A 13,937-nucleotide genomic window follows, 5' to 3' on the forward strand; every position below is an offset into this window, starting at 1 on the left:
ACTTTGGCAGTCTGCTTCCCAGGGAGGTATACATTGATAATGAGATATGCCAAAGCTAGTTCACTACTTGGGAGGCTCAGAAAGAAAGTGTGGAGAGAACTGGACTGACCACCAAATTGAAGGTCTAAAGAGACATTGTGCTGACCTCATTGCTGTACACCTGTGAAACTTAGACTACCAGTGCTATGACAAGAAACAATCACTCCTATTTGAATTGTCTTAGGAAGATTCTGAAGGTTACAGGCAGGAGAAGATACCAGACACTGAGGTCCTTGCTTGAGCTAAACTGCAAACAGTACTACAGAGAGTGCAACTCCAAAGGGCTGGTCAATGTTATTCAAATGCAACATACTCTTCCCAAAAAGACTATTTTATAAAGAATTCATATATGGCAGGTGCTCACAGGAGAGTCAGAAGAAGCAATATAGGGACATCCTGAAGATCTCTCTTAAGAACTTTGGAATTGATTGTATAGTATGAGAGACAACAACACAAGATCACCCAGCATGGTGTGCCCTTATCAGAGAGGGTTCTGTGTTCCATTAGCAAGGCAGAATGGAAGCAGCTCAAAGGAAATGAAACGTTTATAGTAATCACCCCAGGGGTTCATATAGAGTATTTGTGCCTGGCTTATGGCAGAGCATTCCAAGTTCATTCTAATTTCATATGTGGTAGAGGAAATCGCATTGTATCATGGAATGTCTGAGTTCAAATTCAGCTTCAGATGCTTACTAAATGTATGATCCTAGATAAGTCACTTAAACCTGTTTGCCTCAATTTTCTCACCTGAAAAAATGGGAATAACAATAGCCCTATATCATAGGGTTTTTGTAAGAACCAAGTGAGATAATATTTGTAAAGAGCTCACCAAAATGCTTGGAACCCAGTAGGTGTTTTATTATTATTTATATAAATGAACACCAAATATAACTAAATTTAAAGAGGGTTATTCCCAGAATTTGATCAACATGCAATTTACTATTGCAAGTATTCCAGTATCTAAAGGGCTGGTACCATTTCTCCTAAAACCCCTAACATAGATTTCAAAACTACACAAAGGGACTTCATAAAGCAAGAAAAAGTTCTTAACAAAAAAGGTCAAAAGACAAGGATTCCTGATATGTGCTTGTCACTGTGCAAAGATTTAACTCTTATAACAACTTTGAGAAGGAAGGGCTGTTAATTTCCCCATTTTACAAACAGATTTGCCCAGGGTTACAGCAAGAAGTATCTGAGACCATATTTGAACTCAGATCTTCCTGACTTTAGGCCAGCACTCTATCTACCATGGCCTCATCTCAATATCCAAAGAACAAGGATTGTGATTTCATTGACTAAGGGAATTTTTAAATGAACAAACTCTTATTAGAAAAAATTAGCACCTTCTCTATAACTTACAGTTGTACAGAATTGCTTAAAGTTTTAAGAGGCTAAGTATCTTCCCAGGGTTCTACTATCAATATATGTTAGAGACAATACTGGAACCTAGTCATTTGAGTCTAAGTCCATCTTTCTATCTTCAATGCTATGGCCTCTGAAACAAAAATAAGGTGTCTTTCTCCTCAACAATTTTAATGGAAAAAGGAGGTAGACAGCTCATAAATTGAAAGTACCGGATGCACAGCCCACATGCTCTCTTGGCATCCTTGCAAAAAAAGTTGAGACTTCTTTTAGAGGACTTAAGGAAGAATATGGAATAAAGATATATAGGTTGAGAAGGCATGGATAGGTGTTACACCTTTGGAGAAGTTCTCATACTAATAAAGAACAATTTCTATATAATTATTATAGTGTTTTGATTAGTCTTTTATTATAATCTATTCTATATGGTCTACTGACTGTTGATACTAATAAATATTAAATAAAACTGAATTAGCAAATTAAAGAAGCTTAAGATATAAAATATTTAAGTGAAAAGCAGTGATAAATGCTAGTAAAATCAATGTATTGATTAATGAAAACTTTTGCATTCTTGAATCTTTGAAAAATTAACTCTTAGTTTCAATAACGAATTCATTAGGACTGTTTTGACATTTGATTTTACTTTTTGACTATTAAAATGATTTTAGCAGTGAATCAGCTTATAGGGGAAAAAACCTATTTCTTTTAGGGCACTTTGTTCTCATTCACAGTTAAGTAAACTGCATTGGTCCACTGCATTTGTCCACTTTCATTTTCTTGTTTGTTTCATTTGATTTCATATCCTTGCTCCCAGGTGGTGCAGTGGAATAGAGTTCAAATCCACCCTCAGACACTTACTGTGTCACCCTGGTCACATACTGGGCACTTTCTGACTCAATTTTCCCAGTTCCTAAAACCATAATAATACGAATCCCTCAGGGCTGCTGAGTCAAAAGAGGTAATATTTTTAAAGCATCATTGGGGGAATATCCACAATGACAATATCAATTAATAAGTGCTTATTAAATGACTACTATGTGACAAGAAATATGTTTGATTTAGAAACAGAAAGGATTTTAAATTAATCTCTTCATTTCACAAATAATTAACCTGATATTCAGAGAGATTATGCCTTGTCCAAATTACATATATTAGAAGTAAACACATGATGTTTCCATGTATTTTTTTTGTGTATATCTTAAGGTTCACTCACTATTTGTGCTTCATTCCTGAAGAGGACGTGTATATATGTGTACCCCACTTTACAAAAAGGAACAAGGTTTTCTTTCTATTGTCTTATCTGTACTTAACTGGGTCATGGGCTACCAACAATCATGAATAGACTAAGAGAAAAGTGTATCGCATTATTAAAAAAAAGAACTGCATGAGATTCTCAGTACATTTCAAAATGCAATATTTTTGGATTACCCTTTTCAATTTTCATACCAAGTAATCTTGATTTAAATATTTTAAGAAGTTCTTTTAAAGTATTGCCTGCATTTTCAATATAATTATGAATTATTAACTATACCCTCCTTTGCATTAAAATGAGAATCACTCCAAATAAAGATATCAAAGTTAACTCAAATAAAGAGTAACAAGAACACCTCAAAAAAAATCCATATTTGAATACTGGATTCATAGAATTCCAAAATGATATATAGCAAATTTTCCTGTTTAATAATTTTCAAAAGTTGGAAAAATTATAAAGCATTTCCTGAGTTCATTATACCTAATCAGAGGGAGCCTGGGCCTGCAGGGTAACAAGGTTAAAAAGAAGAGTCTTTAAAATTTCCCCCTGCTTAGTCACAGAATTTTTTTTAAAAAGTAATAAATTAGAAGGAAACTTATCTATAAACTAAGGAAAACAAGGTGGCATAGTGGATAGAGGGCCAAGCCTGTAGTCAAGAGGACTTGACTTCAAATCTTACCTCAGAAACTTACTAGCTGTGTGACCCTGGGCAAGTGATGTCAGTTTCCTCATCTAAAAAATTAATTGGAAAAGGAAATGGCAAATCACTCCAGTATCTCTGCCAAGAAAACCTCAAATGGGGTCACAAAGAGTTGGAACCAACTGAAATGATTGAACAACAATAAATCTCTATAAACTGACTTTAATTCTAGCTCTTCCAAAAACCAACTGATACCTAATCTGGGATGAATTTAAACTTTAGCTTTAAGATTTAATAGCTTAGAATTATTATGCTATAATAAGATATGATGAATTAATGAATATGAATAAATATGGAAGGCATATAAGAATCAATGCAAAATGGTTCAAAAACAGAATCAGGAAAATATGATACAAAGTTAGTATAACGATAAAAGTAGAAAGAACAAAAACAAAAGTTATGCAAAATTACAATCACAAAATTAAGAGTGGAGCCCCTAATTTAATAGTTGATTTTTTTATATTATTATTTAGTATTGCTGAACACTCTTCCATTTTCCAAACTTCTTTCTTATTACAATGAATTACTGTAGGGGTGGGATAGGGTGGGGTGAGGGAATTGAAATATAATGAGAAATGTAGGTGATATAAAAACATAACCTAATGTATTTTATTTGAAATATGATCTTACAAATTTTGCAAGATCTTAATTTGCTAAACTTAATAAAACAAAACAAACAAATACAATCATATTTATGTATATACATATATATGTGTCTTTATATCTTATTGACATATTAGGGGTTTTTTTAAGGCTAGAGTTACTGCAGAACAAAATTTTAATACTACATTTATCTGGCATTATTGAAGTGTTTCTTCTCTACATAAAGCACATGAAAATCATAGTATCTATTTTGACCACTCATAAGACTTTTTAGTTTATTTGTGGTTTCTAGCAACATTCTAGACAGTTGAGATTGCTAAACAAGTGACTTTTAGATAAGTGAATTGTAAACAGCACTGGATAAGGAATCAGAAAAACCTGAGTTTGAATCACAATTCTGTTTTTTACTGTCTATATAAAGTTGCTTCAGCATTCTGAGGACTTTCCTCACCAATAAAATTAGAATTGTATTAGACTGAATTATCTCTAACATTTCTTCTAGTTCTAAGAAAGATGATAATATAAGTTTTTGTCTCAAAATAAAAAATGAATGTTCTTTAATTTAACCACATTGATTTTCGAAAATTCAATTTACCTATATGCTACTGGAAAAAAATACTGAAATGTATTTTCCCCAACAATTTAGACATAATATAGAAAAAATAAAAATGAGAGAAGAACAATTTGGTTTATATGTTATGTCTAACAGTCCTATACATCTTACCAGAGAATAAATAACACCTTAAAGAATTGAAGGGTTTTTTACCTTTGCTTTCCACATGAATTCTGTAAGATTTCTAACATGAAGGGAAATCAAAAAACTATCTCTACTACTCTTTTGTACTGCTAATGAGAGTAAAGAACTACCTTGGGGATAGGACCTAGTTGGTAAACAAGCAATTCTCAGTCACAGGAACTTAGAAGTCACTCAACCTAAACAATAATAAATGATAAATTTAGGGTTTTAAAGTATTCAATCCTATGAAGGAAGCAGTACAAATAATATTATCATCATTTCACAAATGAGGAGGGAGAAACTCAAAGAGATTTAGTAATTATAAGAGGATCACACAACTAGCCAGATTAAAATCTGGTCTTTTCCTGACTACAAAGCCAGTGTTCTAAGAAGGAAAGTTAATGTGTAAAAAGACCAAGTTAGGATTTTAAAATATTTTGATGGGCTAGAACATTGGACTGAATCATATATAATGAAATCTAAAAGGAATTAAAAAAAAAAGTCTTTCACTTAGACTGCAAAAATCAGCTTCACAAATACAAAAATGAGAGAGGCATCAAAAAGAGTATTGGAGTTTTAGTGGAAAGAAGGCTCTATGTGAATCAACAATGTAACAAGAGCAGTTTAAAAAATTAATATGATTTTAATTAGTAAAATTTTAGATGTATTTTTAAAAAGCACTGAGTCTAAGAATGAAAGACCTGCCCCAGTCAGAACACTTGCAGAGTACTGTGTTCAGTTTTGGACAACATATTTAATAGCCTAGAGAATGTACAGACAAGAGCAACCAAGATAGTAGAGGATTTCTATATCTACTGCAGAAGGACTGTTAGTTTACTAAGGAAGAAGATCATGATTAGCACAATATCTGAAATATATATATATAGTATATGCTCAATATATGCTTGCTGAATGAATGAATTAATGATTTAGGAGGGCCATGAGAGCTATATTCAAGTATCTAAAAGGTTTGCAATGTAGAAAAAGTAAGCAGATGTGTCCTACTGTAACAAGTGAATTTCATAATTCTATTGGACCCCAAAGGTACAGAATTGGAAAAAGCCAAATTTAGGTTAAATGCAAGGAAAAATTTCCCATTTGAAAAAGTTATCTAAAATAGTAAAAAATGGTAAAATAGGTTTCAGGTCTTCAAGGAAATGTTAGCTGTCCATTTGTCAGATATTCTACAGAAAACAATTCTAAATAAGAATCTTCTATAGATATTATTAAAATGCCTTTATTAGAAGGCCTCTGAAGTCTCTTCGAACTCTAAGACTGTGATGCTCTCCATTATTCCACAATATACACTGGTAAAAATCTTGACAACTCAAACTGCATTTCAGAATAATTTTTGAAAATTCAAACATAATCTAATACAATTTCTAGGTATACTTAGAAGTTGGAATCATTAAATTTTCTAAAATCTTAGGTCTTTCAAAAAGTTTTCAAACAAATTTACAAAAGAATGTATGCTGATTAAAAAATACTAGAGTTCACTAAAGTATCTAAATAATCTAATTGATTTGGAACCCATTAATTCATAATTTTCAATTTGGATAGAACTGAACAGAAATCCATTTCTGCTGAGCAAACATACACAGGCAATGCAAATCAATACTAGAAACAAAACTTTCTGAGAAATGTTTGGACTCAAATTTTTAAATACCCTTTCAGTAAAAACTTGTTTACATATTTGAAATACTAAGTACTTATGAACAGATCTTCTAAGGACTTTTAGTGGATAAGTGTGTGCCTAAGTTGCTACAGATACACTATTATAACAAAACTAAATTTTAAAAATGTCCTCTAATGTTGCCTTCCAGTCAAGAGTTAAAAAAGTTAAGCCTATATTCTAAGAGGAAAATTTTGTAAATAATACTAATTTTTAAGAACCTTTTTTTTTAAAGGATATTGTAAGCATGCTACCTATTCTGCTCTCATTTTATCTGGCTTGGTTTAAGAATACTATAAAAACTGAATCAGAATAAGCTTCAAGATATTTTCTGTTCAATTTCACTCAGAAATGGCAAAATACTAAATTTACAAAGTAAAAGAAAATTTAATCTCCATTTATCTATTCAGAAAATGGTCTCACTATGAAGCCATCTAAGAAGGTATTCTTTGGTATTTATCAACAAGGAACAGAATTGAAACTTTAATCTTGTCCCTCATAGAACAAACATTTGGTTACAATTTACAGTCAAAGTTTACCTGAAAAACATACAAATCACTGATATTAAAGTGAAAAAAGCTCACATCTAGTAACCATCTGGGTCTCAAAAAGCTTAGCAATAATACTTTTATGTCTATGCCTTTCTAATCCTAATAATAGAAGAAAAATATCATATTTGATATAAAATTTGTAAATAAAGATTTCGAGAAAATATTTATTTTGCTTCGATAGTTAATTTAAAAATCTATAAAATTACCCATCATGAATCTCAATAAGCACATTTTCTAAATCACTAATCTCCACATTGGGTATGTTCTACAATATATAGTCATCGAAAAGTTAGTTTTTTGAGCAAAGCACTTCCAAAGTTGGTTGCTATTAAATAAACTAAAAATTCCCAGATCAAACCTTGCTTTTAAGTAATATTTTTACATGTATATTATATACCTATATACCCAAAGAATAATAATTACCCCCCAAAAAAATAACAAGTATATTATAATTAAAGATACATAAGTAAAAAACTCATTCCTGAAATCTTTAACTTGGATCAATTTCACATTGTTGAACTAATTTGGAAAATAAGCAGAATAGAGCTAAACAGAAAATGCTGACAAACTCACACCACTATGAATTCAGTATACTCCTGCTTGATTTTTAAAGTATCTATCTTATAAGCATGATTATGACTGAAAACAGAGATTTTCTGCAAAATGTATAAGTTTTACAAATACAGACCTAAATCTGCAATTGCTATTACTAAAACAAATGAAAAAAAAATCAGCTATAAGCAGAAATGAAACTGGCATGCAAATAAAAGGACTGTCAAGACATATATTGCCTAAAAATAAGCTTACAATAACTATTTTAAAGGCTGTGTGTGGTCTCACCCATATATTTTGGCAAGATGCACTTTCTCCAACCACAGCTAGATTCATCCAAAAGCAGTGGCACTGGAGAGTCTCTGTCTCACCTGTCAAAGTTGAAGAACGTTGTTCAACAGACCACCATGAGTCCATGGATAGGATCCATAGTCCTACAGCTGTTCTTGATAAGCGTTTTCTAACTAAAGAAAATACTTCAAAAATTTCTACTGTTAAGAGAATCATCTTTAATATACATTCATTTGAAAACAATGAGAGGCAAAGAATGTACTCTCTATACAAATAAAACATTTTCATTTTTTTATATGAAATGGCCTATGAGGTCAGTTCACAACCTTAAAGTTCTTTTTTGATCCCCTAATAAAATGTGTGTATATATATATATATATATATATATATATGTATGTATATATATTAATTCAAAAACTGAACTTATTTTACTTTCTTTAAATCTCAGATTTCCTCAAATCACAAAGTGTGTCAAAATCAACAATATAGTTTTACAAAATGATGCTTCTTAGGAATGTACTATACCTAATTTTTTTAAAAGTGCTGCATTAGTATCTTTTCTAGCTATATTTTGAAAGAAATATTCTGAGCTATTATCTCTTGAAGAAGGAGAATGGAGTGAGAGCACCTCAAAAAACCAAAAACATTTAAACTAAAATGCAAACAAAAGCAGAAATCAAAGAATAATAAAGACAAATACATACACATATTCCTCAATGGAAGTTCATGGGCTCCCCCTAAATTTGTAAGAAATCAATGTAAAAGAAGTATTTAAAAGAACAAGAGCTTTCTAAATTCATGCATTTCTCAATGAACATGATAAAATATAGTACATTGTTTCAACCACACCAGAACCCCACCATAACAAACTTGCCACATAGAATTTAGAAAAAAGCAGGGTCTTCTTGGATCCTATCCAAGAGGATTTAGTAAGTACCAAAAGTACCTCATTATAAGACAGTCTCAACTAAAAACCAATTCAACATGATCCTAAAGCACAGTTAAAAGCTAGGTTCCAGTGTACTATGATGGACCAAAGATTCAGTTATTACATTCAATAAGGACAAAGGATAGAGAAAGAAACATTAGTTTCACTTTTCCTGAGATATATTTAGTATGTTAACTAGCATAGTTATGATATTATTTTCTTTGGTTTTGTCAGTAGCATGTTTGAAATAAATTTTATTAAGTGGTAGTGTATGAAACATTGCATTGTGGGTAGTAGTTTCCTGCTGAAGCCTAGCCACATCCTCAGCTGTTATATGAGACAAGTTTCCCATATTTTTTGCAAGTTTTCTTCTTTTTTCTGTTAAAGAAAATTACAGAAGTAGTTAAAATTGTACTAATTGTCAATGAAATAGAATATACATCTATTTTAAACAAGTCTGGGCTATCCTGCACATAACTGGCCAAGGAAAAGTTAAATAAAATAAGTATGAGTCAATAAAATATTAATGGCATGATAAATGAAGTGTCCAAGTAAACAAAAAATATCTCATTCATTTTAAATATTAAAATGTTATGAAAAATTGGGTAGATTTATGTTAATTAAAATTTGTTCTTTTCTAATGTTGTCTGACAAATGAGACAATATCTTAAGGCAAAACGAAGTGGCACAGCATTGCTAACAATTATAAGTCATGGTAACCACTTATTACTGAGGATTAAATGTCAGCTTCATCTATAATTTAGTCAGTCTTTAAGAGGTGTTCCTCAGTACTTAATAAAATGTTAAAACAGAACACAGCAAAAATGCATGTTTAAATTTGAGTGAACTATTAAAAAGGTTAAGTAGTTTCTAACTTCTACATAATATACCTGATCAAGGACAAGAACAGGTGATTCCAAAAACTGGATAGGGAATAAAGCAATATATGTATAAATCTAATTGCATCAATAAAATGAAGTTTTAGATTTGTAATTAGTTTTACTGAAGATTAACAAAACAAGACGGCTTACTCAATTAAAAGTTTCCATAAATGACCTACTGATAATGACATCTTAACAGACAAGAAAATTGAATAATTCTTTGCTGCTATTCTTTGAAATACAAAATAAATTAAAAGGTATTTTTATTTAGTGAGTGAATAACATGAAATAACAACTATTTTAAAAGCACTCTTATTAAGCACAAAATGGTATAGCAGAAAAAAAAAACCTGAACACATCAAATTGTATGACATAAATATCACCATGCAAACTATGGAAAGGATAAATTCAAAAATGCCAGTGATAAATTAAACTCCAGATCCACATTTGTTTTTAACAACTAAATAAATGTTTGTTTCACTGAAACAAAAGCTTCTATTTGTAAAATTCCCAAATCATACAATTTTGATGCTGCTTTCAATTTTATAAAAGAAAAGACTGGGAGGCTCTCATAAGATACAGTAATATACTGCATACCACAATATTTATGTAAAGTAACATCAGCAAAATACAGTATCTTTTCACAAGGATAATCAGTTGCAATCAAAAATATAGTAAAAATTGCAATAAGCATAGGTATGCTTAGCATTTCAATATTATGATATGTAATATTCTATTACTTCCAAATGTTTTGTTTTTAAAAAAGAAAAATGCAAGCCAGTTAATTCTGACAAAAACATATAACAGACTCAAGGGAATGGAAAAGAGTAACACCAAATTCTTTACTTTTTTGTGATTTACTTCAAATTCAAAACTATATTTCACATCTGTAAAATTAAAGTATATAATTTATACAGTAGATCTAAATTTGCTACTTAAGCATACCAGTTACCAAAATATTCCCAAAGGAAGAGAGTTTTTGTTGTTTTTTTAAATAAAATTGAACTGTGGTTTTCAGTTTTGATTTTAAACATAATACTTCATGGATATAAATCTGCAATCAAGAGATTTATTTGCACACTGACTTTTTTCAGAATTCATCTCTTCATCATTACATTAGAAAAATTTTCCTAATAAAGCAAGCTAGTAATTGTTAGATTATATAAGTAACTACTATTGTCTTTAAAAATTCATCACAATAGAAAAAGCTTATCCAAAGAAGATACATATTAATTTAGAGAAAGCACATGCAAATATAATAAGCACAATACCCTCAAAATATATTAAAGCATGTCTTGATAGTATTTCATTCTTTGTAGACTTTGATAAGCCTCAGGCAAAAATATTCAAAAAGTATTAATAAGTATCTATTAGATTTTGAGAAATAGTAATAGTATTAGCCTAAAGAATGTATAGTTGGATGTTCATTACAAGAAAAATTATGCAAGCAACCACATGATATGATAAGTATATTTTTCAATGATCATGAAGTTTACCTAAAAACTGAAGACTACGTATCATTGTAAGGGTCCAAATTATAAATGTATGATGGAAGAAGTAAAGAAAGAAGGTAACAAAGATTTGAGTATTTTTGCTGTTATCTGTTCCAAAGGAAGTCAATGTTTCAAGTTGTATGAGAATGTCAGAGAACATCCAAACCTGATACAGACAAGAAATTTGTTCTAAAAAAAAAATACTTACCATAATACAACAGTTAAATTTAATCACTAGATTATGTCATAATTACATTATTGCAATCTTTAGAAGTACAATTATAAATTCACGAATTATAAAAAGTTTTTATCACCATTAGAAGTTGATTAGCTGCCTATTTTATGCCACTAAACTTTGTTTATACTAACAGGATAATTAAATTTTTTCTTATTCTTTTTATGTGCGTAACTATGATAAATTAAAATTTTGACCCTTCAAATAAAACAAGCAAAGAAGCGTAAGAAACCTACTTTAAAAATGCTTCTGGTTTCCTAACTTCGTTAGTTTATAATGAAAAGAACAATGGAAATATAGAAACAAATATAAAAAAAAAGTCTTTCTAACATTTTTCCATTTGGGGTTTTTGAATATATATCTTATCTCACATGAAACACTTAAAATATTCTTTGAAATGCTGAAATCATATTTCCATAAACAAATCTCAAGATAGTGTTTATACCCTTTAAAGTGATTTAACAGATAATGGTCTACTATAAAAGAGTAAATAGATGTATTATATATTTAAGTATAGTTAACTATAATATTCACATGCATTTCCCCAGACCTCACCCCATTCACTAAACACCTCAAAAACGTACTGCAGATCAGTCTCCACCCACTCTCTCAGCAATAACTTTCCGCCACTCCTAGTTAAAATCACACCAGGAAGAAGGCTAACAACTAGAGACATGCAAATTCAGGATGGCGTGAATAAATGGTGAAAAATGCCCAGAAAATTGAGCTGCACCGTTTTTACAATTTTTGCTGAAAAATATACCATCTCTCCCAACTGATGAAAACAGGAAGCCCTATTCATAAATATAAAATTCACTGCCTATGATATATAATCATCCTAATAAGAAAATGAGTTCTACACATACATGTCCAAAGGGGCAAAAAGGAGATAGTTTCCCAAAGATGTTTCCAATTTTGTTCTGAATCAGAGTTTGCAAATCGAGACGACTAACACACTCTGTCTGTGTGCATTATTCCTTACTACACACAGCATTTTGTAATTTATTTCAAAGCCTCTATTATAAACAAAAAAAACAGCTTCTGTTAACCCACTCCATCCTGAGTCTATAAAATCCTGAAATATACAATCTAAATGACAACACAAGTATTTTACCTTACATATATATAAAATTTATTATCAAAGAATCTATTAAAGTTAGTAGTAGAATAAAGCTGTGTAAAGTAACATGCAGGCCAATTATATTTCAGTCAAAAGCATTACTATCATAAAAAAACTAATATAAACAATTAAAAATTTAAAGCAATAGTCAATTCTGTTGTCAATAATATATCCATTTTATCTAAATTTCACAATTTTATATATCCTTCAAACTATTCAGAACATATAAGATACTGAACATCATATAAAATGAGATGCGTAATTACATTTAATTTTCTTTTTAGGAGCTGCCATATAGTCTTGATGATACATAAGCTAGACAGACGTGATTTAATATTTGTAAAAGAATCCCTAGACTAACACTTCCATGACAGCCAATTACAGCACAAAACACAGCCCAGCAAGTCTGCTACCAGACCTTAGGAAAGGTAAAACTTCTTACAATGAGTTACAGATTCATAAGTACAAGAAGACAAGAAGAAAAAGAAAAACAGAAGGAATCCAGCCACCCAGCAAATATGAAGCAGACCCTAGATCGTGATACAGTCCAAAGATGTAAATTATTGTAAATCATCACTGTTGTTCAGAATTTCACACAGTCACTTGTGCCAATTTTGCTCACTTTTCCACAGACACAATAATGAACTAAAAGAAGAGGCAAAAGAGGGGGAAAACCTGAACTGCAGCAGAAATAGAATTCTGCTCTACATATGCTTTTGCTGTACAGGAGTTTGGGCTCCTTCAGCATTTGTACTCTCTCCAAATCCCCATGAGTCACAAAATTAAAAAGCTATATCCTTCTGGATGCCAGGAAGGGCCTTACCACAGACCTTTTGTCAAAAAAAAAAAAGAAAAAAAAAGAAAGAAAAAGAAAAAGAAAAAAGCCACAGTGGTAGGCAGTCCCACTTTACTTTGAGAACTGTGAGGTCACAAACCACATGATTCTGTCTCTCCAGTAATAGTGCTTGCAAAAAAAAAGGAGTTTTAAAGCTTTTGCTTTTTTGGATTGTGTGAATGCTTCATTCGCCTCACAAACAACCACAGAACCACAAGTGCGGTGCAAACTTTCTCCAGGACAGCAAGAAGTCTCTGGTTTTTAAATGGTTAATCTCCGCAGGTCACTACCAGCCACCGAGACCAACAGAGTCAGTGAGTGCTCTCTAACCACAGTCTATGCAGTAATAGTAGGTCCTTCAAATATTTGCTCATTCTCTTTTTTGTTTTGTTTCTTTGCTTTTCACATGTTACCAGCTACATAATTTTTTGACAGAAAAAAACAAATATAAAAATCTATGCACTCCAGGCATACTGTAAAACTAAAACAAGGTTTGGCTATGGTTTGTATTTTCAGTATAAGGCTGCAAGCAGTATTTACACCAGAAGGTACAAATCCTATCTGAAAAAAAAGAGGGACTATGGCATCAAACAGCCTCTTCAGCACTGTAACACCATGTCAGCAAAACTTCTTTTGGGGTAAGTGTTAACAATATTTTTAAGTTCTAAAAGTAATTTTGCTTGTCAT

General features: G+C 31.0%; 2 protein-coding genes across 6 annotated transcripts in view; one reads left to right on the plus strand and one right to left on the minus strand.

Moving 5' to 3' along the window:
• Window positions 1-13,937, minus strand: part of SUPT3H (SPT3 homolog, SAGA and STAGA complex component) — a 682,254-nt gene that overhangs the window by 611,574 nt on the left and 56,743 nt on the right. The window lies entirely within an intron of this gene.
• Window positions 13,816-13,937, plus strand: part of RUNX2 (RUNX family transcription factor 2) — a 459,712-nt gene continuing 459,590 nt past the window's right edge. The window contains exon 1 of the mRNA XM_074237075.1: window positions 13,816-13,888. Coding sequence (XP_074093176.1) covers window positions 13,831-13,888 — 58 coding nt within the window. The 5' untranslated portion in view covers window positions 13,816-13,830. The remainder of the gene's footprint in view (window positions 13,889-13,937) is intronic.

This window comes from Macrotis lagotis, chromosome 5 (genome assembly GCF_037893015.1).
Source record: "Macrotis lagotis isolate mMagLag1 chromosome 5, bilby.v1.9.chrom.fasta, whole genome shotgun sequence".
Lineage (NCBI taxonomy): Eukaryota > Metazoa > Chordata > Mammalia > Peramelemorphia > Peramelidae > Macrotis > Macrotis lagotis.